Source organism: Typopeltis vanoorti, chromosome 8 (assembly GCF_054136105.1).
Source record: "Typopeltis vanoorti isolate ZY-2024b chromosome 8, IOZ_Tvanoo_1.0, whole genome shotgun sequence".
NCBI classification, from domain to species: domain Eukaryota; kingdom Metazoa; phylum Arthropoda; class Arachnida; order Uropygi; family Thelyphonidae; genus Typopeltis; species Typopeltis vanoorti.
The window spans coordinates 133799599-133825019 of NC_143556.1; the positions used below are offsets into that span (position 1 = coordinate 133799599).

Sequence of the window (25421 nt, forward strand, 5' to 3'; positions counted from 1 at the left end):
CATTGCTAAATTTAATTTTCATCCATGCATATTGTATAATAATCCCTTTTTGCCTATTTTTGTACTGCTATAAAGCCATCTATTATAATTTTACATATATGTAGATACTGCATTCCTTGGCTTAGTGTTTCATATATTAGGTATTAACTTATATTATTAACTATTTTTGCACTACTGTAATAACCTCTGACCTTATGTGTTGCTGTGCCCTCTGCAATAGTTCTGTTTACCTAGAGATGCTGCTTTGTGGAACTAGGTTCTTCTTGTACAGACTTATTGTTTACAATTTTCTGTAAATGCTAATGTTGTAACCTTTAATATGACACAGTATTGTATGCCCATGCTTTAGAGATATCCACTTGGAAACCTCCCCAGAATAGTCGATTTATGCTGAAGGGGAGAAAGAAATGAAGGACGTACTAATTGGTCACTGACACGCGAAATCCCGTGCTTTATAGGTAAAATTTTCGAACTGTTATACAAACAACATAGTTAATTACAATGATCATAAAACAGAAGTTAATTTTCCGACCTGTAATAATAACCAATCCCACAATATGATTGATTACCCTATTATTGGAATGGATTCTCCTTTTTTGTGACGTGCGCAGAAGTGTAGAAGGTCTCTAATCTGTGGGTGAACTATATGACCTTTGTAGTTTTTGTGCCAAAGAAACTATAAAGCAACCGACCCTCCATCAAGTAATTATCTCTTAGTAAGTGTATAAATTCCATTTCCTTCTTGTCATGTAATCCTTCCTCCTTCCAGTCTATTTCTTGAAGTTGAAGTCCCCCCATAATAATTACTTGACTTGCATCCATTGTACTAATCTGACGCATGTCTTCCACATGTGGTTAGCATCTCCACCAGCATTGTGCGGAGATCCTAACCACATTAGTGGTTAACGTCTCCGCTCTCCAGCCAGGGGCATGGATGTTTGTGATTGTCCTACTAACCATTTACCATATGTACTGCTGTAGCCTGTGTCCTGGCACATATGATCTTTGATGTCTTTGCATCATAAAAATCAAAAATAACTAACTTCCATATTATTCTCAGTATCCCCTGGTGTATAGCAACAACCAATTTTATATTTTGTCCTATTGGCCTCAACCTCACACCAGATTGCCTCGAAGAACTGCCATCTGCCTGACTGATTCTTACTCTTCCTACATCATCTGTCATCAGAAGCATCCTATCCCTGTTTGTCTAACCTCCCTGAAAATACTAAACCCATTAGATTCTTTCCCTGTAACTATATTACCTGCTGTTTGCTAAGCCTCAGTAGTTCCTATAACTTTTGGCAAGATTGCACTATCCAGTACCAAAAACCCCTCCCTCTTATTCCTGATGCATGTAGCATTAGTATATAGAAACTGTAGCATCCCTTTAGGTCACCAACCACCTATGCATCTTGAGTTGACTTCCCTAATTGATATTGCTGCTTGAGAGATTAGATTCCTCATTTTTTGGTCATCCTCTTACTTACTTGCCTCATGAGGAGCTGAACATATACACTCACTTGCATCCACCCTGATTACTTTATTTTTCCTGATTTTGTGCTTCTACACACTTAATGAACATAGCTCTCTAGATACCTAACTCCAAAGTCCATTAAGTGCATTTCATCAGCATTATAATTCAGCCATAGGTCCATAAACTGTACATCATTTATTCTGTGTCTGCATATTGATTCATTTGCTATCAATGCTGTTCCTCCTCAGTTCTCTTCTATCATAGCATGGTAGGAGACTGACAATTTTCACCATCTTGTTCTTCTTTATTGCTTCTTCAAGTAACTTCTTCACATCCTCCATTATACAATATTTCTCACCTCTCAGGTCATTGGTCAGGTCAAAACAATGAATTCTCTCACCTTACCTTTTTGCATCCTGACAGCATTGCTAATATTAATTTTCACTCCAGGGAAACAAGATTTTATCATGCTTTCATTAAGTACTTCCTTGATCAAAGTATCTTCCTACAAAATTTTCTCCTTACCTTCTTTCTCACATTTACTCATAAGGTCTTGTTTCTTCCTTCAGACCTCTCATTTTTGTTTTTCTCTTCTCTTCTCATCATTGCTAATCTCTTAGTGTTTCCGCAATCTTTCAATTCTGTGTTTTGCCTTGTGCAGGACTACAGTATGCCATTTCCTCTTTAAGATCCACTTCATTCCACTCACCTTCCCCTATCCTATGTTCAACATTATTTCTGATATTAACATTTTTTGGTCTATCGCTTGCCTGGTTGGCCGAGTGGTTAGCGTATCCGCTCTCCAGCCAAAAGACTGCGAGTTCAAATCCAGCCGTGGGCATGGATGTTTGTGATTGTCTGTGAAAATACTGATGGTGGTGGGCAATAGATGGTATTGGTGTAGTTGGGGTTCGTTGTAGTTGGTGGATTGAGTGGTGGAGATGGAGAGTTATAGAGTAGGTGTCTTCCCTTGATGAGTCTGTCTTTGGAATCGCTGGAGGTGTCACGTAATAATAATAATAATAATAATAATCTCAGCATTGTCTACTCTACTATTGTGCTTTGTTCTCTCCACCCAACTGGCATGTGCTCTCAAAATACTTACTACATACTTGCTCACCAGTTTCACTCTCCTTCATGACGAATATATCTCACACATACTGCACTAAACAAAATCATGCAAATTCAACTCATAATTCATGTAAAACAATGGAGGATAAGAAGTTATCAAAGTTAGCATTAGCAAAGACTTCTTGGGTCTCTATTGTTCTATTATTGGCAATATCTGATTTGAAAAAATATACATGTTTTACTTAAATCTAAATCACACTACAGTTAATAATATTTAGTTAATATTATTAACTAAATTTTGAAAAACATGACTTATTTTTCAGAAACATTAACAACACATGAAGTATCTACATTTTTCCACATTTATTCTTTCTTTTGCTTGCAGCATAATGGTAAAAGTGCTTTTGGGTTTCCTTTAGTCTGCACTGCCAGTTTCTTTTCATACTCTGACTTAACTTCATGCAATACTCATAATTTTTCTGGAACATGTTTTATATATTTCATGACTTGTCTTATTATCATAATATTCCTTCTATCTCATCTTCATTTGGATTTCTTTCTTAATATGATTGCAAATCTGTTTTGCTACCACCCTATTTGTTTATGTAACTCTAGCGACATACTCAGATACTGCATCGTATAAGCATATTTCCAAGGCTTTCCATGCACCTCATATCCTTCTCATTCAGTTACTGATACCATGGGACTGATTAGAGAATTTTCCTGTGTTTTCATAATTTCCACCTTTGTAGTTCAGCTTGTAATCTTTCCTAATTGGAACAATCATATGCTTAGCTACCCTGATCAGTACAGCATGCTCATTATCACCAGCTGCTGTGAAACAGTCACATCCTTAATTGAGACCCCCCCCTTTCTCCTTCTGATGCTAAGATCAAATCTAAATCTAACACTCTTTGACCTCAAGTTCCTTCTTTCACATGCTGCTTGAGAAAATTATCTCATGAGCTCAATAAATTCTCCTTTGTTCTTATCACAAGTTTTCTCTGCTACCCAGTCATTGTTCATATAATTTAAGTCACCCATAATTGAATTGTAGTAGAAGCAGGTGGTTATTTTGTTTAGGTCATGTTGTGCTTTGGAGAGAGAGAGAGAGCAGTGTTAATGTCTGAGTGGGTTGTTAGTAGTGCTGTATCATCTACATACTGATACATTTGACTTTGTGGTCAAGTTTCAAATGTTATTTATGTATATGTTGAACAGTGTGGGTGATAATATTCCTCCTTGAGGGACACCGTGCTGTATCTGTATTCGCTGGCTGTGATGTGTGCCTATTTTTATTACTTGCATTCTTCCTGTGAGATAATTCCTAAACCAGGTATGCAGTGTCCTTCTTATTCTGACTGAGTATAGTTTGGTCAGCAGTGTATCATAGTCAAGTTTGTAAAAAGCATTAGTTAGGTTAAGAAGTATGAGGATAACAAATCTGTTTTTATCCAAATCTTTATTTAGTTCAATTAAGTTAAGGGGATAATAAATCCTTCATTATTATTTTACAGCCGGTTACGAAACTCGGAGATCGAAATCTAAGAGTTTCAAGCTGTAGAGGTATATGTAAGTTCGGTTCACTTAAACCTTGGTATTCCAGGTCTACCTGCTCACTGATAAGACCTCAATAAAGATCGAAACCGGTCTGGGTAGTGACCTCTCCTCATAATGTAAAACAGTAATACATCTCCTAGGAGCTGTGTTTTTTACATTATGAGAAAATATTAAGGATAGTGACGGAGTTTACTCCACCTTATACGAGTTGCCGTAGTGTTGTACTATCCAAGTGATGACTTGCACTTGGACTCGCTGATAGTTCTTCGGCTTGAAACTCTTAGATTTCAATCTCCAAGTTTCGTAACCGGCTGTAAAATAATGAGGGATTTATTATCCCCTTAACTTAATTGACGGCGCTGGAAAAATAGCCTCTTGGCTCTTTATCGTAGTAATAATAATATATGGGTATGCCAGTCTGGCAATTCATTAGTAGGGGTATATGTAAGTTCGGTTCACTTAAACCTTGGTATTCCAGGTCTATCAACTCACTGATGAGACCTCAATAAAGGTCGAAACTGGTCTGGGTAGTGACCTCTCCTCATAATGTAAAACAGTAATGCATCTCCTAGGAGCTGCGTTTTACATTATGAGAAAATATTAAGGATAGTGACGGATCTTGCTCCACCTTTGACACGAGTTGCCATAGTGTTGTACTACCCAAGTGATGACTTACGCTTGGATTCGCTGATAGTTCTTCGGCTTGAAACTCTTAGATTTCGATAGATTTCGATCTCCAAGTTTCGTAACCGGCTGTAAAATAATGAGGGATTTATTATCCCCTTAACTTAATTGACGCCATAGGAAAAATAGCCTCTTGGCTCTTTATCTTTATTTAGTTCATTTGTAATATCCTCTAATAACATGGTTGTGTTTTTCATTTTCTAGCATAACTGTCTATGCAAATAGCAAACAGTCACTTATCAGATTTAGAAAAACTTCGCCAAACAATTGTTTCGATGGTACTTTGGAGACCCAGTACATACCAGACAATGACCGAACCCCTAATGGCAAAACACAAAATCCAGAGCATAAAGAATCTAGGATACTATTAAGACACTATTTCAAGTAATTCATGTTGGAGGCTTAATGGATTTTTTACAACACTCAAAAAGGATTAAAATAGAATTTAATACTTCCTATATTTTCCTAGTCACTAGGACATCTATGGAGATTACAAAAACAACTAATGCAACATGCACACAAATATACGATACTAAGCCCAACCACGTGGGTGACACTAAAGTCCTATCTAGATGGAGTGCCACTAAGGGCAGTAATAGGTGGCCTGGAAGGTGGAACCTCTGGTGATGAGTGTTTCCCAAATCTTCGGAAGCTTAATGCAACCATATTTATTACGATTTGGTTGGTTTCTGAGAGCTGCTGCTGCTTCTAAGAAAAGTCTCTCTTTCTTGAATTTGCTGTGGTGGAGCATGGTGGTTTTCTTCCATGATACCCTGTGGGGGTGTCCAAAACATGGTCAGCCAAGCCTGAATGACCATAGTTGTGTTTACAGATGTAAGACTTGTGTTCCTCCAGGTGGATGGATGCTGATCTGCCTGTCTGTCCAAAGTACGCCAGCTTATAGGAACAGGGTACTTTGTAAACTCCAGGCAGAGAGAGAGGAGGGAGCTGATCTTTCGTAGAATGGATAAGGGTAGCAAATTTGCGGTGGGACTTATATGCAGTGTGTAGGTTGTACTTTTTTAGAATCTTGGCTATTTTTTCAGATGTGCCACAGATGTAGGGTATGGTGATGCATTTTTAAAATCTTGTTGACGAGAAGGAAGGGGAATAGGGGAGGAACTGATTATTTTTTTTTGATACTGTGATCGCTGTAGCCATTGGAGAGGAAAGTGCTGTGTATGTATGTATGTGGTTAAGCTCACTAGTGAGGGCGTTCCACTGGAACAAAGATTGTGGGCTCTCTTGGTAAGAGTTTTAATAATGCCATATTGTTGAGAGGGGTGGTGGTGGTGGGAGAATTTGTGAATGTATCTGCCTGTGTGTGTGGGTTTTCTGTATACAGTGAAGGCAAGTGTATCATTAGGCAGGCGTGTGACTACTGTGTTTAGGAAGAGTAAACAATTGTTCTTTTCCTTTTCCATAGTAAACTGGATTCTTGGATGTAGGCTATTGAGATGACTGAGGAAGGAGTCTAATGTGTCTGGGCCATGAGGCCAAATAGAAAACACATCATCTACATATCTTAGCCAGATAGAAGGTTTTAGTGGGGCTGAGTCTATGGCTCATTTTTCGAAATCTTCTGTATAGAAATTGGCAAGAGGGGTGAGAGGGGGGGAAACCCATGGCGGTTCCCTCTATCTGCTTGTAGATTTTGTTCTTCCAAGAGAAATACCCAGAGTTAATGGCAAAGGAAAAGAGATCGAAGATGTCAGAAGGAAAAACGTTTTCTAAGAGAGATAAGGTGTCAGTTAAGGGAATATTGGTAAACAAAGAGGAGATATCAAAGCTTACCAGTATGTCTGCATTATTCAAGGTTAAATTTTCTGTGAGGGCTTTAAAATGGGTCGAGTTTTTTATATAGGAAGTGGACCTTCTGGTGGGGGGGGGGGGTCAGAGAGTTGCCTAGCTGTTTAGACAGTCTGTAGCAAGGTACATTAGTGGCATCTACTATAGGCCTGAGTGGGGAATTGGGTTTGTGGATTTTTGGTAAACCGTATATTCTGGGGGGAGCAGAAAGGTTTAAGTTTTTTCATGATGTCAGGGGGCTAGGAAGATACTTTTTTAAGTAAAATTTTTAATTTCTTAACTTGTGTTTTTGTGGGGTTGTGTTCTAGCGGGATGTAGGTAGCGCAATTGTGGAGGATAATATTCATTTTACGATTGTATTCACTGGTATTAAGAATGACTGTGGCATTACCCTTATCCGCTCGGGTAATGACGATACTTTTTTCTTTCTGCCATCACCATTCCCTACATCACTGGCACATCCAAAAAAATAGCCAAGATTCTAAAAAAGTACAGCCTACACACAGCATATAAGCCCCACCGCAAACTTGCTACCTTTATCCGTTCTACGAAAGATCAGCTCCCTCCTCTCTCTCTGCCTGGAGTTTACAAAGTACCCTGTTCCTGTAAGCTGGCGTACTTTGGGCAGACAGGCAGATCAGCATCCATCCACCTGGAGGAACACAAGTCTTACATCTGTAAACACAACTATGGTCATTCAGGCTTGGCTAACCATGTTTTGGACACAACCCACAGGGTATCATGAAAGAAAACCACCATGCTCCACCACAGCAAATTCAAGAAAGAGAGACTTTTCTTAGAAGCAGCAGCAGCTCTCAGAAACCAACCAAATCATAATAAATACGGTTGCATTAAGCTTCCGAAGATTTGGGAAACACTCATCACCAGAAGTCCCACCTTACATTCCAGGCCACCTACTACCACCCTTAGAGGGTGCTCCACCTAGATAGGACTTTAGTGTCACCCACGTGGTTGGGATTAGTATTGTATATTTGTGTGCATGTTACATTAGTTGTTTTTGTAAACCCCGTAGATGTCCTAGTGACTAGGACGAAATATAGGAAGTATTAAATTCTATTTTAATCCTTTTTGAGTATTGTAAAAAATCCATTAAGCCTCCAACATGATGTCTTCACAGCACTTAAGCCTCTACACACATCTTTCAAGTAATGCTTAGTGTAATAACAGAGAAATGTATCATATAACAAGACGAAATACAACCCTCTACACAACCAGGCACTATAACAAATTATATGGAATGACTGTGAGGGAGAATCTTCTCCACACTAATCAACAGATTGCTGTATAATCTAAACAGTTACAGAACTTTAAAACATGAACTGTGAAAATTGTATCAGGTCACTTAGTACTGCAAAAGTTGCTATATATGTCATATAAAACATAGTAACCACAGCAACAAATGCTAACAACAACAAAAGTTAAGTTAATCGTTAATCTCACTGTAAGCTAACTCTACCTTCGAAGTCAGTGGGGTAACTTTGCCTCATCATTCTTTTACTACTAATATTAGCACCCAACTCATTCGATAAATATATCAATTCTATTCCTTTACATTATCCTATGCACACACACTCAAAAATACTTTATTATTTAAATAAAGTTTGTAGTCTTTTATGAACCTCATTTAACCTCTCTACCAGCCTTGGTGGATGAAATAGTGCGACCTAATTGCACTTCTTATGTTATTCCATAGGTGTTACAGAATCGTATCCAGATTTTGCTGGACTTCTATAGATGTCATGGCCGGTTGGGTGTTAAAATGAACAAAAAATGAAGTATTTACATCAGACATAATTAAATTAATACTAAAAACAAAATTAAATGTAATGTAATAATATTCTTATGTAATATATGTATATTGCTATTATTATTATTATTGTATGGGCACCTCCATGAAGTTCAAAGACTCCTTGCAGTAGACCCAAACTATCCACACAATCTATCATACCTCTCCTTGAACCCATTAACAGACAAAGCACTCACAACTTACTCTAGCAACCCATTCCATTAATTTACAACTCTCCAAGAAAAAAAATGTAGTCCTCACAAGCCTACTAATCACAGCTTTATTCAACTTCCAGGGATGACCCCATGTTCTGGTCCCTCTGGCCAAATGCTGAAACATTTCCCCTGCATCTATCCAATAAAATTCTTTAAGCAACTTAAATGTTTTTATCATATTCCCCCCTCTTTTTCTCTTATCAACCCACTTCTGCAATCCACACACCCTCAATCTATCTATTATCATAGGAAACATTTCACAGACTACTCACCATCTTGGTCACTCACCTCTGAATCTTCTCCACTGCTTCCTTATCCCCTCAAGAAACCCAGGAGATAGATCTGAACACAGTAATCCAGATGTGAGACTGTATCAAGACCTTATCAAGAGGAATAACAACTTCCTTATCTCTACTTGTTAGTGTGTTCTTCAATAGCCAAGTCTTATAAGCTACCTTACTAATATGTCCTTTAAACTTTAACTTTCTGTGTACCACCACTAAATCTTTAGCTTCATCTATTTCCTGGAATACAGATCTGTGAGTGTGGTACACAGCTTGTAATTAAATTATCCCAAAATGCATAACTTTACTATTTTCCACATTAAACTGACATCCGTTATCTTTTGTCTATATTGACAGCCTATTTAAATTATCCTGCAAGCTATCCATATCATCTTGATTAACTATTACTGTATTATACCTAATTTTGCATCATCAGCAAACAACAATATTATTTCCTATACTATTTATGTACAAATTAAACTGCAATGGTCCAACCACTGAACCTCGTGGCACACCACTAGTCACCTGCTTTTGCTCAATTTTGCCCCTCCATATACCACTTTTTTTGATATCTGGCCAGCAGGCACCCTCTTATCTACATAACCAGTATTATATCTATCTCCATTTGTTCTAATTTGCATAACAGAGTTTCATCTAGTGTTATGTCAGATACCTTAGAAAAATCCAGCAGAATCATTGTGTAGCCATTTCCCTTATCCAACTTAGCTGCAAAAGCAGCTAAGTTGGATAAGGGAAATGGCACAACTGACACAAAGCTGTGTTGCCCCTCATAGAGTATCATATTCTTCTCAACCCATTGTTGAATTCTCTTTGTTACCAATTTTTCCAGTATTTTTACCACCACTCCTGAGATACCAATCGGTCTACAATTTGCTTCTGTCATAGAATCTACCTTATGCAAGGGAATTATGCAGGTTGTAATAATGTAAAAATATTATAATGCAATTTATGAATGTCACTATGTAAAATGTAATAATATAATAATATTATGTGTAACATATGAAAATATAATGTGATAATATTACTATGTATGATAATTTATGAAAATATAATTTAATAAAAAGATTATTACTATTATTGAAAAATAATATATTATTCATTGACATCTTGCCAACCTGTGGTCTTTGCTGTTTATTGTTTTTTTTATTTTTATTTTATTGGAGTGACTTCTTGATAAGTAACTACAATTTGTTAACTGCAGTAATAGCTTAAAATTTAGGCTTGATTTGTTCGTCTGTCTGGTTGGGGTCTCTTACTGAATGAAAAATATAATTTCTCCACTCAATTTGGCTAAATTAAAGCACAATGCATAATGTTTTCACTAGTACCCCCAGCAGTAATTGGTCATTTGGAACTTTCAACTTTAATCTTATTTGAATAAAATCTACCACGTGATTCATGCATTTTTTGTTTTTCTATGATATGCATCTCAAGGGGATAAGCAGTTCAAAATTGTTGAATCTATAATCACTTATTTAATGATGTGTTATATATAATTTCAGGTACATAGTTCTTATATTAAAAAAATATCTCTTTAGAAAAGTGGTTATTTGAATAGCTTTCTGCTTATGTTAAAATAGAGCATCCCTCAAAAACTTTTCAATGTCCCTGGACATTGAAAACAAATGAAGCAGCAAACAGCAGTTCATACAGGCATGTATATATTACACTCTGCTGTCAGGTAAATCATGCATATGTTCAAGTCCTAATAAAAGCAGGATCCTGTTAAGCATTTATGGTTTTGGTTAAATTAAAGTATTAATATTTATTTGTTGTACTTTGAAATGTATGAATTTTTATTTGATTCTCTCTCCAACAAAAATTTGTTATATCTGATTGTATTCAGGATTCCTTAACTAGAAATAGTATATCGAAGCTGGCTTGGTACAAGATTGGGTTAAAACCACCAGAATCCTTGTTCTTGTTGAGCATTGTGGAGAGCATGGGTAAGAAACATATTCATATCACTTTTTATTTATTTATTATTTAGCATATGTGAAAAATGCTGACCTGGTTGGCCAAGTGGTTAGTGTATCCACTCTCCAGCCAAGAGACTGCAGGTTCGAATCCTGCCTAGGCATGGATGTTTGTGATTGTCTTCCACCTTTATACATTCATTTATCCAAGTATATACAAACCCTCCCAAGATGGACTGGGTCACCATGGGAGAAGTAGACCCAATCCTCCTACAATGGGAGAAGCCTTCACACTGTAGTGGGTTGAAAATACAGGCTGATCATCATCATCATCATCATATGTGGAAAATGCAAAAAATTAATGAGCAGAACTATATACAGACTGACAGACAGTCTATTTGGGAACGATTGCTTTCCTGTGATATCCAACTTTCTGCACTAGCAACCATGTATTACATTACAGATATCATGGTGGTAAATTGAGCAAGCTATCTGGTACACTATTTCTTCCTTAGCAGAATTTGATTCTGTGATGGTTAGCTCATCCATGATCGGCGATGCAGTGAATCATATAACAGATTATGTTATACAGGCTTCCACAGCTGCAATTCCTAAAACATCTAGTCAGTTTCTTTATTTTCCTAAGCCATGGTGGAATGACAATTGCACAGCAGACAAAGAAGCCCAGAAGAAAGCTTGGGATATTTTTGCAAATACTCCACAACAATAAACCTAATTGTTTTCAAATGTGCTTGCGCCCTAGCAAGACACATCTGTTGACAGAACCAGAAGGAATCCTAGATCCAATATATATCTTCTACAGCAAGATCCATGAAGAGCAAAAGAGTATGTGAAAAAATCTAGAAAATGAAAGGCAGATACATCACCCACCATCTTTCCATTGAAACATAATTGTTGCTGACCAACACAATTGCTGACATGCTCGAGGACATTTTCGCTAAAACATCAGTAACATCTTATCCACTCATGTTCCTTGCCCAAAAGAAAGCAAATTATAAAAATAACAAATTCACTTTTCTTCAAGTGGCACTGAAAATTACAACAGGCCATTTACTAAAGAAGAAATGAAAGTGTCTTTGCTTAAGTGCTGTCTAACTGCTGTTGGACCAGATAATATCCATTATGAGATGGTGAAACATCTATTGCCATCATCCATGGATCCACTGTTGCAACTTTACAACAGAATTTTCTGTGAGGGCATATTTCTCAATACCTGGCAACAGACAATTGTCATTGCTTTTCCTAAGCCAGGAAAGGATCGAGAGTCCTCAAATAACTGTTGTCCAATCATTCTGATCAGTTGTGTGCAAAAGATTCTGGGAAAAAATGGTTATCTCTCATCTTTTGTGGTTTTTGGAGATAAACACCCCATTTTCCAGAATACAATCTAGCTTCCAAAAATACCATTTTACTACTGATCATCTAGTTCAGCTGGAATCCACTACAGATGCTTTTCTAAAACAAGAGCATTTCGTATCAGTTTTCTTTGTTACGGAAAAAGCATACAACACTGCTTGGAGGTTTTAAACATTGAAAGACCTACATGCCTTTGGTCTCAGCAGGAATCGCTCTCTTTTTTATAAAGAACTTCTTATCCAACTGAATGTTCCAAGTTCTAGTGTCAACTGCTGTCTCCTGACCATACACCCAAGAGGAGGAAGTCCCACAAGGTTCAGTTTTAAGTGTCGCACTTTTTTTGCAATCAAGGTCAACTTGATAACTCAACTTCCTCCAACCATAAGTAATGCCCTCTATGTGGATGACTTTACTATCTTCTGTCGTTCATGTAGTATGAGAGTGTTAGAATGACCATCTCACTAAACGTGCACTTGCAGATGGATTCTGATTTTACAGCAGAAGGCAGTTTGTGTGCATTTTTGCTGCAGACTTGAACTCAGACTAGGAAAAACTTTAATTCCATTTGTATCAGAATCCAACTTCCTTTAGTTCATGTTTGACTATAAACTTAGCTTCCTCCTTCACATAAGGCAGTTTCGTAATAACTGCAGTAAAGCAATGAACATACTTCATACTCTGTCTTTCTTCTCTTGAGTGCTGACAGGTGCTCTTTGCTTTGAATATGCAGAGCACTAATCAGATCAAAACTTGAATATTGGTCCCAAGTCTATGCTTCTGCCCAAGAAAATACCCTGGGATGGGTCCAGCCATCCCAGGGTATTTTTCAAGCAGGATGGTGAACCCAATTCACCATCAAGCCACCCGTATTGCCATGGGAGCATTTCAAACTTCACCTAATTTTAGTCTGTGAGTTGAGACACATGAACATCAACAATTGTTTTTGTTATAAGCTAAGAAAATAAAACCCCTGCCCAGCCACCCCATGTGGCCACCTTTTTTTTTTTCATTAAGGGAGAACCCGTACAATGCTCGACAGACTGCCATATGACCCTTTGGTTTGAGAATAAAAGCTCTCTTATAATCTCTAAATATAGAGGCAGACAACATAGCCCAGCTGCCACTGACATTCTTATAGGGATTTTCTTTCTGCAGGCTACTCAAATTTTCTACTTCTCCTATTGTTTACCAACAGCAATTTTAAGCACACAGATGGGTATACTCTGATTTTTGTGCCTGCCTACACAGATAGCTTAAAGTTGGAGGATCTGGTGGGATCTCCTGTTCTTTTTCCAGACAGCATTATATCTACACCAGTGATTCTCAACTTACAGGTGTGTGCCCCAAAGGGGGCATGAACTACCTAAAGGAGGAGGTGCAAATTAAGTGGAAATGAAGGGAAAAACTGCAAAACTACTTTATTGAAACAAAAGCATTTAATGAAACTATTTATTGATACAAAAACATAAAATACATTCTGAAAATAAAATAATAAAATGTATGAAATCCATTGTATTGAATAAACTAGTTATGCTTACGGGAACATAAATATTGCAAAATATACCGAGTAACTAATTAAAACTAAACAATAACAATGAATCTAAAAATTAATGGCTTCCTTGGGCCTGTGTTGCAGAGGAAAGCTTTCCATATGATGGTGATACATTGGAAATTGACACTCTTAATTCTCTTTCTATATTTAACTTAACTTTCTATATTTCCTATATTTTGTTTTTAAGGCAGCCACCGCAGAAAGCCCAATTTCACAAAGATAAGATGTTGGAAATAGAAAAGTGCATGAAAAGCTCTTGACTTTAGTGCAGAAAATTCATCATCAACACCGGCCGAAAATTCAAACAGTGATTTAGGTGCAAATTGTCGTTTGATTTTGCCACTTGTTGTAAATCTATAAATTGTTCCTCTTCTTCAATTGAGAAACCTTCGGGGGTAATTTGAAATTGGTTTATAACTCACTCGCACATTACCATTATGTTGTCGTTGGTTATAAAACAGTTTCTAAAATTCTTGAACATTGTTAAATTTATTTTCATTAATTGCAAATAAAACTTTGATGTATTGTTCTTCTGACTTGTATTTTTTCATAAATTATCCACATTTGCAAGCATTTATAATTTTTGTTGCTTTATCCTTTTGTTCCAATAAGTTAATGCTTTTACAAAAAGCATTAACTTATTAACTCATTTCTAAGATATGTGTATTTTTTTCCCTTGGAGTTGCACGTTTAATATATTTAGTTTCTCGCATATGTCCACCAAGTAGCTCAATTTCATCCCAAATAAATGGTCTCTAAACTTCTCTGCTTCTTTGTGATTTTCCTCTTCCAAGAAGATTGCTATTTCGTCTCTTAATTTGTAAACACGTAAACATTTAGCTTGTCTCGCAGGAAAATAGTAACGCTGAATGTTCCGCTCCAGCCATGTCTTTGCAAAGTTCAGAAAACAGTTTTGATTTTAAGTGTCTCATTTTTATATAATTCATCACGGTTATAACTGTTGTTAACACAATGTTTAGACCAGGACTCATTTCCTTTGCAGCAAGACCTTCTCTATGAATCATGCAATGTGTGTCCAAATACATTATGGAGATTTTTTCCTCACAAGGGCTTGTAAACTTTTAAACCTTCCAGATGTGACTCGAGCACCATCAGTGCAAATTCCAACACAATTTTTCCAGTGTATGTTTGCCTTGTATATAAAATCGCCCAATATTTTGAACAATTCAGGTGCTGTGACATTTTTGGTTTATAAAACAATAACTTTTCAACTGCTGATAATTCATTGTAAAATCGAAAACATGAGCAATTAAATGACAATCCTTGTTGCTCTGTTTCCTCGTCAAGCTGAATTGAGAATAATCACAAAGCTTCGACAAAAGTTGTTGCTGCATATCTTCACATATATCACCACTTTGCCAAGCAGCAGTATCGTTTGATAGAGGTGTACAGTGTAGTTGTTTAGTAACACTTTCTTCAAGCATAGTTTCCACAATATCAATCACAGCCGGCAGAATTAGGTCTTCTCCAATATTTGGGACTATTTTGCAAAGCTTTTTTAATGCTAGATTTTTGCTTTTCGAAACATTTCAGTTTGGCAGCAAAGACCTCTCGAGGTTTGTTTACATATTCCTTATGAAGTGTTTCCAAATGTCTTTTAAGTTTATTCAGTTTCATGCTGTCATCTGCAAAATATTTGAACAAATAACACGCAGTAGTCTTTCTTCATCATATACTTCACTCTTTGTAAAACCGAAATCTAAATATTCTTCTGCATACTTTCTTGATTTTACTTTCGGAGTGATATTCTATGACCCTGAATTTGTTGATGTCGATGCTCCACAGTCACTTGCATCCAATTAAAAATGTATCTATTTTTCTACTAGAAAAGATTATTTTTATACCATGTTTCACAATCGCGACAAATAGGAGTAAAATAACGGCAATCATCGACTTCTCATTGTTGGTCACTGTTGCAGTGTTACTGCCATCTTGCCATTTCAAGTCTTATTTATACTTCCCGAATATTTGAGATTTCCTCTGATGGAATCGCGAATGTTTCTGAAAGGCCAATATGATTCAACTGTCTGTGCATTGAGGTCAGATCTATATGATTTTCAAAAGATTTGATGACATATTTAAATTTGTATGAATATTTAAAAATTTTAATTAATTCCTATTTTTTTTTGTTCTGTTAACTTTTATGTGTTTTGTTAGTATTGTCTCAACACAAGAATTGCAATGAGGGAAGTGAGGGGGGGGAGATGCTGCAAAAACTAATATTAAAAAATGGGGCACACATGAAAGAAGGTTGAGAAATATTGATCTACACAAATCCCACTAGAGTGTAACAACTTTACAACAGAGCTATGAGGATGGTCTAAAAAGTTCTTGGACTTGACCATAGATGGTAACACTATTGATAAAAATTTTTTTTTTTCTGAGTTGGTACGTCTGTCTTACGACAGACGTACCAACAATTCCATATGAAATTGCAAGTCATTCTGTCAAGTAGTTTGTTTTATACAGCTGTCTGAAGCAAAAGTGTTGTCTGTATCTCTTGAAATGGATAAGATTGAGTATCGTGTGGTTATAAATTCTTTGTAAAAGTAGGTTTAATGGCAAAAGAAATTCATTTGACAATTAAGAAATGGGCTGGTGAGTTTAAACATGGCCGGACCACGTGAAGGATATCCTAAAAGTGTAACATCACCAGAAATTATTGATCAAGTGCATGATATGGTATTGGATGACCGGCGAGTCAAAGTGCGTGAAATTGCTGAGACCATAGGTATTTCAAAAGAATGTGTAGGTTATATTTTGCATGAAGAATTGCAAATGAAAAATCTTTGCACATGATGGGTGCCATGCTTGCTCACAGCAGATCAAATATGCACTCGCATGAAATGCTTGGAGCATTTTAACGAGAATAAAATTGATTTTGTGCGTCGATTTATTACTATGGATGAGACTTGGATTCACCATTACACAACATAATCCAGACAGCAGTCAAAATAGTGGACAGAAGCCAGTTGTTCAGCGCCAAAGAAGACAAAGTTGGTTCCATCAGCAGGAAAGGTCACAGCATTAGTGTTTTGGGATTCTAAAGGCATTTTGTTTATTAATTATCTTGAATAGGGTAAAACAATAACCGGGGAATATTCTTCCTCTCTTTTAACCAGTCTAGATGAAAAAATTTGTGAGAAAAGGCCCAGTTTGCAGAAGGAAAAAATCATCTTTCATCAGGAAAATCCACCTGCCCACAAAGGCGTTTTGGCAATTGAAAACTTAAGGGATCTGCACTATGAATTGTCGGAACACCCACCCTATTCCCCAGATTCGACTCCCTGTGTCTTCTATCTCTTTCCCAAAACTAAAACTCTTCCTTGCTCATCAGCGTTTTTCTTCGAATCAAGAGATGATTGCAGATGTAGAGGGGTATTTTGCAGATCTTACTGAGGAACCACTACAGGGATGGGATAATGGTGCTGGAGCATCGCTGGAACAAATGTATTAATCTTAAGGGAGAGTATGTTGAAAAATAAAACTAATTTTGAAATTATAAATTCGTTTTTTCATTGTTAGGCTGAGAACTTTTCAGACCACCCTTGTATATGTGATACAGCTTGCATTAAAATACATTAGACTATGTCACTTCCAAAGGTCTATAATATATTCAGATTCACTGTCTCTTATGCATCCACCATCTGTCTGTAGCATACACTACTGATAGATTGTCAGACTTATAAAGTTCTCTTCAGTCAATGAAAAGTTTAGAGCTACAGAAACATCAGGTCCCTTTTGAATCCAACACCTCCTGTCCCAGTTATGTAAACTACACTTAGATGTATGCTTCTGTTGGATTCCAAGTCACATTAGGATCATGGGAAGTCAGGCTGCAGACACAGCAACTAGGTCAGCTCATTTCTTAAGCATCCATCATTTGCCTATGGCATGCATAGGCAAATGAGGATTACTGATAGATTATCAGACACTAACTTTTAACCGATTGGCAGGCATCTTGGAATAGAGAGCCTAATAACAAGTTCTATCAAATTAAGCCTGAAATTAAATTATGGTAGTCTGGTTTGTACGGTGTTCAATCAGATCAAGTTGTTCTTGCTCAGCTCCGCATAGGTCATAATCATCTCACACACCCCTTCCTGTTGACAGATGATGATATCAGACTCAACAAATGTTTCTTTTGTTTTTAAATTTTCAGGGAAAATTAATATCTACAACTGTATATAGATCTTTTATATTATTTTTATTTGTACAGTGCTGGTTCTTGTATATACACCTTTATAATTCCTTGTTGTTTCTTATTTATGTTTTTTGAACTTTTTTACGATTTTGTTATAGACCATTTTACACCTGTTTTCATTCATCGTTTTATACTTGTTTTTGTATATCTTTCTTTTTAAAACTACTTTTATATACTTTCTTATCTATATCCATTTATACCATTTTTGCTATTTTTTAAAGTGCATACTGTATGATCATTTACTGACGCAGTATTATCACAGCTGTCCTTGTGCCATCAGACAGAAAAACAACCACCCTCTTATCTGCATCACTAACTTCATATCTCCAATATGGTAAGAAAGGTTAAAAAGTGATTTAACCTTTCTTACCATATAAGTTACCATTCTTGCTTGTACTTTATACTGCTCATGAAGATGCTGATCACTTTGTTGTTTATATTCCTTCCACAATGCTTTTTTTTTTTTGCATATGCTGCTTTATATAGCTTTATATCAGTCTCTGTCACCTCAGTAACTGCAAAGTCACCACCTGGATGATATACCCTTGCAGAGCGATCACTTAGTAACTGTTTCTTCTGTTTTTGTCTCTCTCCTACCATCAGCATTAAGTAAAGTTATCTTTCCATAATTATTCTTTCTCTTACTTCCTACATAGCCAAAAAATGCTTTTGGATTTACTGTGGCCTGCTTAGCTAATTTTTTCTCGAAATCTGATTTAACCTTTCTTACCATATAAGTTACCCTTCTTGCTTGTGCTTTATACTGCTCATGAACATGCTGATCACTTTGTTGTTTATATTTCTTCTACAATGCTTTGTTTTTTTGCATATGCTGCTTTATATAGCTTTATATCCTGCCGTGGGCATGGATGTCTGTGAAAGCACTAGTGGTGGTAGTCAGCAGTAGATGGCATTAGTGTTAGATGATGAAGATTGGTGGAGTAGTGAGATGAAGAGTTGCAGAGTTGATGCCCTCCCTCAATGAGTCTTTGGACTCCCTGGAGGTGTGACATAATAATAATAATAATAATAAAAATTCAGGAAATGAGAACAACAAATTCATTAAAATATTTTACATAAAATAGCCTTGACTGTTGTATTTGGAAGTTTACTTTCTTATTGGTTTGTTTATTTTAATAATTGTTTTTTTCTTTTAGGTTTTTTATATTTGTTTCTTCAAAACCTAATGTAACAAGCAGCTCTGATCTTTCTGTTGAGAAAGCATTTCCTGTCAATGACGATTTTAAATGTGAAATTGGTAAGTTATCAAAATGTATTTCCGTTTGTAGCTAGGAATAATATTGATAAATTAAATGTGATTTTTAGTAAATTAGTGTAACTATACTTACGTTAAGGTAATGTTTCATTGTTGCTACTGATGCTAAAACCAGACTGTCTGATTTGTAATGACTTCTGTGTAACACTTCATTCTATCTAATATTCTAAGGCATAGTCTCCCCAGTCCCAAAACATTATTACATATCTGTTTGTATATGCTTATGAGAACATAAGTATTTCTTACGTTCTCTAAGCAGATATCAGTAGATCTACATGTAAGCCCATAGTAAGTCAGTTTCCAGCTGCATCCAAGAGTACACTTTATGCACTCCAGGATATGATATGATGGTTAACACAATCCTCTACCATATCCAGGTTAACAGATGAGGGTTTGAATGTGGTGTGGAGCTTACATTTATTCATTTATATTATATTTATTTGTTCAGCTTATATTTAAGCACATGTATGTCAAAGGTAGGTGAGTTCAGTGACAAGAACTGCATCATTGGAACAGAAAGCTCCATGTGTTAGTGTTTGCAGGATACCATATTGCTGGAGATGAATCATGATGTTATTGTGTCTTTGTATATATTTTTTCATGCTAGCACACACTGGAAGATGATTATGCAAACATGCTAGGGTGCTAAATTTACAACTCTAGTGCTTTCCTATGTCCAATGCAATTTTATATTGTTCCTGCTAATACCTGATTGTCACTGTTTGTGTACAGTAACAAAGTAGTTGTTTCCTGAATGTGTTAGTTACAAAACTAACAAAATAAAAAATGAAAAAAAAAATTAAGAAATTAAAATTATATCACTGACTTAACTGGAGTCCCATTCACAAGAATTAGCCAATGAAGACCTTATGGAGATAGAGAAGCAGCTAATAGAAACACAAGAACACAAAGAATCAGAAGATCTAGAGCCAAGAAAGTTTACAACAATTAGCTGAAGCTTTTTGTCTCATTGAAGCAGGATTTGCTAAGCTTGAGGAGCAAGATCCTAACATTGAGTGATTTACAAAAGTTTACCATACAGTTAGTGAGAACATCTGCTGATACAAGGCCATTTATGATGAAAAAAAAAAGAAAAAGGCTGTGCAAACAACTCTAGATACTTTTTTCAAGAAACTGACTTCAGTGGTAAGCCCCCCCTTCTCTAGCAGCAGAATCAAACCCGATTCTCTAGCACCAGAATCTGATCCTGATTTTCCAGCACCATCTTCATCATCATCTTCTGATTAATGTTAGCCTACCTTTTATAGTTTCTGTAACATATTAGTACAGTAGAGGGGTATTTTTTATTATTATAGTATTACACTGTATTATTATTGCCACATATAAACCATTATAATATTGTTATTATTATTATTATTTTATTACCTATATGCACTGTTCATCAGGGCTCCAAGTTACATACAAAACTGACCTAAAGTTGTTCACAGGAACGTATCTCGTCCATAACCCAGGAACTGCCTGTTTATATCAATACTTGAGGTAGAAAAAGCCATCAGAAACATACAATACGAACATGTTGCTGATCAACCAAAATTGCTCAGAAACAGAGTTGGAAAAGTTCTAATGTGGTTACATTACATAATTCAGAAAGCCTGTTTGGATTGTTGAATTCAAGAGGAGTGGAGTAGAGTTCTGGTACTCATTTATAAAAAAGTAAAATAAAACTGAAATGGTCAATTAGAGGGATTTCTCTACGGAGTGTTTCAGGTAAGATTTATATGGGCATACTTGAGAAGAGGCTAAGATAAATTATAGAAGAGAAACTTAGGAACAACAAGCTAGGTTCACACAAAATTGGGGTTGTCGAGATCAGATTTTTTTCTCTGAAACAAATAGTTCATAAATCCTGGGAATATAGTAAATTTTCTAGATGTGGAAAAGCCATAGGATAACATGCAAAAAGCTCTCCAGAAATGCTACAGTTATGTCATAAATGGGACACTATACATAACTTGTAATTAAGTCAAAGTCAGTAGATAGAATTGAATTAAGTACTGAAAATTGATTTGACATAAAATTATGTATATGTCAAGGGTCATGCTTTCTCTCTCTCTCTCTCTCCACTTTTATTCATCATTATTGAATCTATGAATTGTTAAATGAAAGTTGCATTAAATTTTTTATAAAAATCAAGTATTTAACTTGGTTCTTTATTTTACAGATTACTCTAAATTGAATAACTGTAAAGCAGTTATTCATTGTTATTTATTGTAGAACAAGTAAGATATTTTAGCTATATAGGTATATTTTACTAGTGGAGATGGGAAATAAAGGGATACAACGTGTGTAGTGTTAGAAAACAGTTCCAGAAAAGATAAGTGCTATTTTGCGTAAATAATTGGTGATATTGCTTGAATTTTAGTACGGTATTGTTTATTTTTGATAACTTAGTGTGTCTGCATGATTTTTGGCTTTAGGGAATTGTTACTAACTTTATGAATTGAAATTTTGAATCTTGCCTTCTTTGAACAGAACACAGTCATGGTACTCACAAGGTCAGCCACATGGGTGTTGACTGGTGTGACTAGGCAAGCACTGCGAAAACCAAGTGCTGCTATCGACATACACTTTTCAAAATGATTCCATGTAATGTATATGCATTTCAAAATGTGAGAAATATGTTTGTGGAGAGAGACGGAACAGGAGATATGAGAGAGAGAGAGAGAGAGTGTCGATTTGTAGGGGGGTGCAATAATTTGTTAGACTACGAGTTAGCGAATGCAAAACACACTGAAGAAATGAATGATAGTGTAAATGAAAGAAATGGAAATGGAATGAAAGCTAGTGAGACTGAGAGAGTGAAAGAATTCAAGAATGTAAAAGTGTAAGTAAATGATAAAGGAGTGAAACAAAATATAAATGAGGAAACTGAAGTAAGATGTGGAAGAATGAGAGGTAGCGAGACCATGGGAGTGACAGAGAGTGAAATTGTTGAATGAAAGATTTGAAGAAACAGTTATTCAAAATGAAATGAGAAATATGCAGAGTAATATTAGACATTCAATGGAAATAAATGAAAGTCTGCAAAAGAATAGAATGAAAAAAAAAGGATAAAAGAGGTGATGAATGATTCAAGAATAGCACTATATGGAGATTCTGTTGTTAGAGAATTGGTTAATGAGACAGTCCATAAGGTCTGCTATCCAGGTGGGACAACGAACACCTGGATAGCATTCATGATATTCAGGTGTTCCTGGTTATGTCCAATATACTTAATGTCCAATGAAGATTTGCTCTTCATATCCAATTCATGCTTTGGACATGAAGAGCAAATGAGCAAAAGAATTAGTGGTGGTTGTGGGGACAAATGATTTAAGTGAACATAAGGTGAATATAAAGGATTATTAAGGAGAGTGAAAGATAACATTATACTGGAGGAAAATTTCAGTGTTTTGCCGAAGTATGACAATGATGAGTTGAGATGGAAAGTCAGAATCATGAGTGGTATCTGACAGAGCTGTGTGAGGAGAATGGAGTACAATTTGTGGATGTATGGCATGTATTTGAAGGAAGAATGGAATTATACAGATGTGATGGATTGCATTTGATTGGCTTTGGAGTGAGTGCAGTGGAGAAATGGTTGCTAGATGGAAGTGCAGTGTGTGATGCAAGCAAGAGTAAGAGATCAGAAGTAAGAGATGAAGAGAGAATCGGAATGCAAAAGGAACAGGGAAATGGGGGAGAGCCTGGGCAGACAGGGACATGGCACAGGGAGAGTGGATATTGGAAGTAGTAGTGGATGTATGAGGATGATCATCATAGAAATGGCATAAATTGGAATGAAAGTGAGGAAGTTGAGACTGAGCAGATATATGTGGTAAGTGTGGTGATAAAGGTGATTGGGCAAGGGCATGTGTGTTAGGGAAATCATGACCAACAAGTAGCTTGGGTAGGACTGGTTGTAGATCCAAAAGTGAACTGCTGCATTTATTTACAAATGCTATCCCAGAATTCATGGCTTGGAGAACTATTAGTCGATTAGAAGCTGGAAAAATGCAGTAAGTTGTCGCTCAAGTGTGTTGTGTATCGCAAAGCGTAATTTTGCGACTTTGGAATCACTTTCTGGAGACGGGAAATGTTCGAAATCGTCTTCATGCCATAGATTTAAAATGGTTTGCATTCCACTTACTGCAAATCACAAAAGAGCCCGAAAAATTTGGGCACAGGAACACAGCAATTGCGCAAATGAGGATTGGGCTCGTGTACTTTTTAGTGATGAGTCCAGGTTCAGTCTGCAACCAGATAACTGACGTATCTTGATATGGCATGGAAGTGAAACAAGAAATAATCCACAGTTTGTTAGTGAAAGACCCCAACATCAAGATGGGAGTTTGATGGTATGGGCTGGAATAAGTATAGGTGGCCGTACTTATCTCTATTTTATCAGAAACAGTTCCTTAACAGCCCAAAGTATCGCGATGAGATTTTGGCACCTATATTTCATCCACATGCTGCTGCAATTGGCTAAGAATTCATTTTTATGGATGACAATCCTTATCCACACCATGCAAATTTCACACAAGAGTGGTTTGAGGAACAAGATATTGAATGAATGGGCTGGCCTGTCTGTTCACCGGATTGTAATCCAGTCGAATATCCCTGGGATGCTTTAGGTAGGCACATTTCTCCTCGACTGGTGCCACCACAATCGCCTCAAGAGCTTGAAATTGCTCTCACAGGAGAGTGGGGAAATATCCCACAAGAACTGTTTGATCATCTTATCCGGTCCATGCAATCAAGATGTATGTCTGTTTTGGCTGTTAATGGAGACCATATGCCCTATTAAAAATTAACAAAAGTGTTTTTGACTATTCTTTGACTATTAAAATTATTTCACGCTAAAATGTATAATTTGTTAAATTTGTAATAAATATCGATTATTTAAACAATATCTCATCAATTACACCCTATCCATAAGAAATATTTATTCTTGGGTACAATTTTGGGTATTGGGTAACAAATTATAAATTTATAATTATCCAACAGAAACTAAATTATCCCCTATTTGTTTTGAGCAGTATATAATGCTATGCATTATGGGAAGGGTCACTACCCAGACCGGTTTCGACCTTTATTCAAGTCTCATCAGTGGAGCCAGACCCAGAAGTGATACTAAGGTTGAAGGTGATGAGCATTCCCATGATCAGTACAAGATACAGGCAAGAAGGGTAACCTGAATGGCAAGGAAGGCCAAAGCTAATTATGAGAGGAAGCTAACTGAGGAGTTCTTTTGCTATGTGGCAAGTAAAAGGAGGAATAACTTTGGAAGGATGGATGACTTTCAAAAGTGTTGATGGTAAGGAAATTACAGAAGCTAATCATATAGTTGAGTTGCTTAGTGATCATTTTGCAAAAGTGTGGCATCTTGGTTGTGATATTGCAGTGCCGAATGTGCCATTGACTGATGAGAGTCTAGTGATAGAAGAATTTGAGGTACTTAATATATTACAGAACCTTAATGCTAACACTGCCATTGAGTTAGATGACATATTGGCCCATGTTTTAAGGGAATGCACAAGAGAATTAGCACCACCTCTAACTTGACTGTTTAATTTAAGCCAACATGTATAAAGTCTCAATTGAGTGGAAGGAGGGGGGAAATTATACCACTACATAGGGAGGGCGTCCAGGACTGAGGTAGCAAATTATAGACCAATCAGTATATCGGGAGTGGTGGTTAAGGTTCTGGAGAAATTGATAAAAATTAGAATTCAGGACTGGGAGGATAGCAATATGATACTTTATAAGGGACAACATGGTTTTGTGAAGGATAGATCTTGCCTTAGCAATTTGCTCACTTTCTATAATGAAGTAACAATGGAGTTGGATAAAGGAAATCCTGCTGGACTTTGCAAAGGCTTTTAACAAGATTCCGCATGGAACTCTGTTGCATGAATTGGAGCAAATGGGTATGAATCAGAGGTTAGTGATTTGGATTAGAGGGTGACTAGTAGATAGATATCAAAGAGTGGTTTATGGTGGAGCAGAGTCCAGTAGAAGGAAGGTGACTAGTGGTGTGCCTCAGGGCTCAGTGCTTGGTCCTCTATTATTTAATTTGTACATCAATGATATTGGGAATACTTTGAAAGGAGATATCTTTGTTTGCTGATGATGCAAAACTGGGAA

At 36.4% G+C, this 25421-nt stretch overlaps 1 protein-coding gene across 1 annotated transcript in view; it reads left to right on the forward strand.

The window, feature by feature from the left end:
• The window catches only part of Ocrl (Oculocerebrorenal syndrome of Lowe), a 537079-nt gene that overhangs the window by 76927 nt on the left and 434731 nt on the right, over positions 1-25421 (forward strand). Inside the window, exons 4-5 of the mRNA XM_090396332.1 lie at positions 10795-10874; positions 19156-19256. Of these exons, the coding sequence (XP_090252458.1) occupies positions 10795-10874; positions 19156-19256 (181 nt within the window). The remainder of the gene's footprint in view (positions 1-10794; positions 10875-19155; positions 19257-25421) is intronic.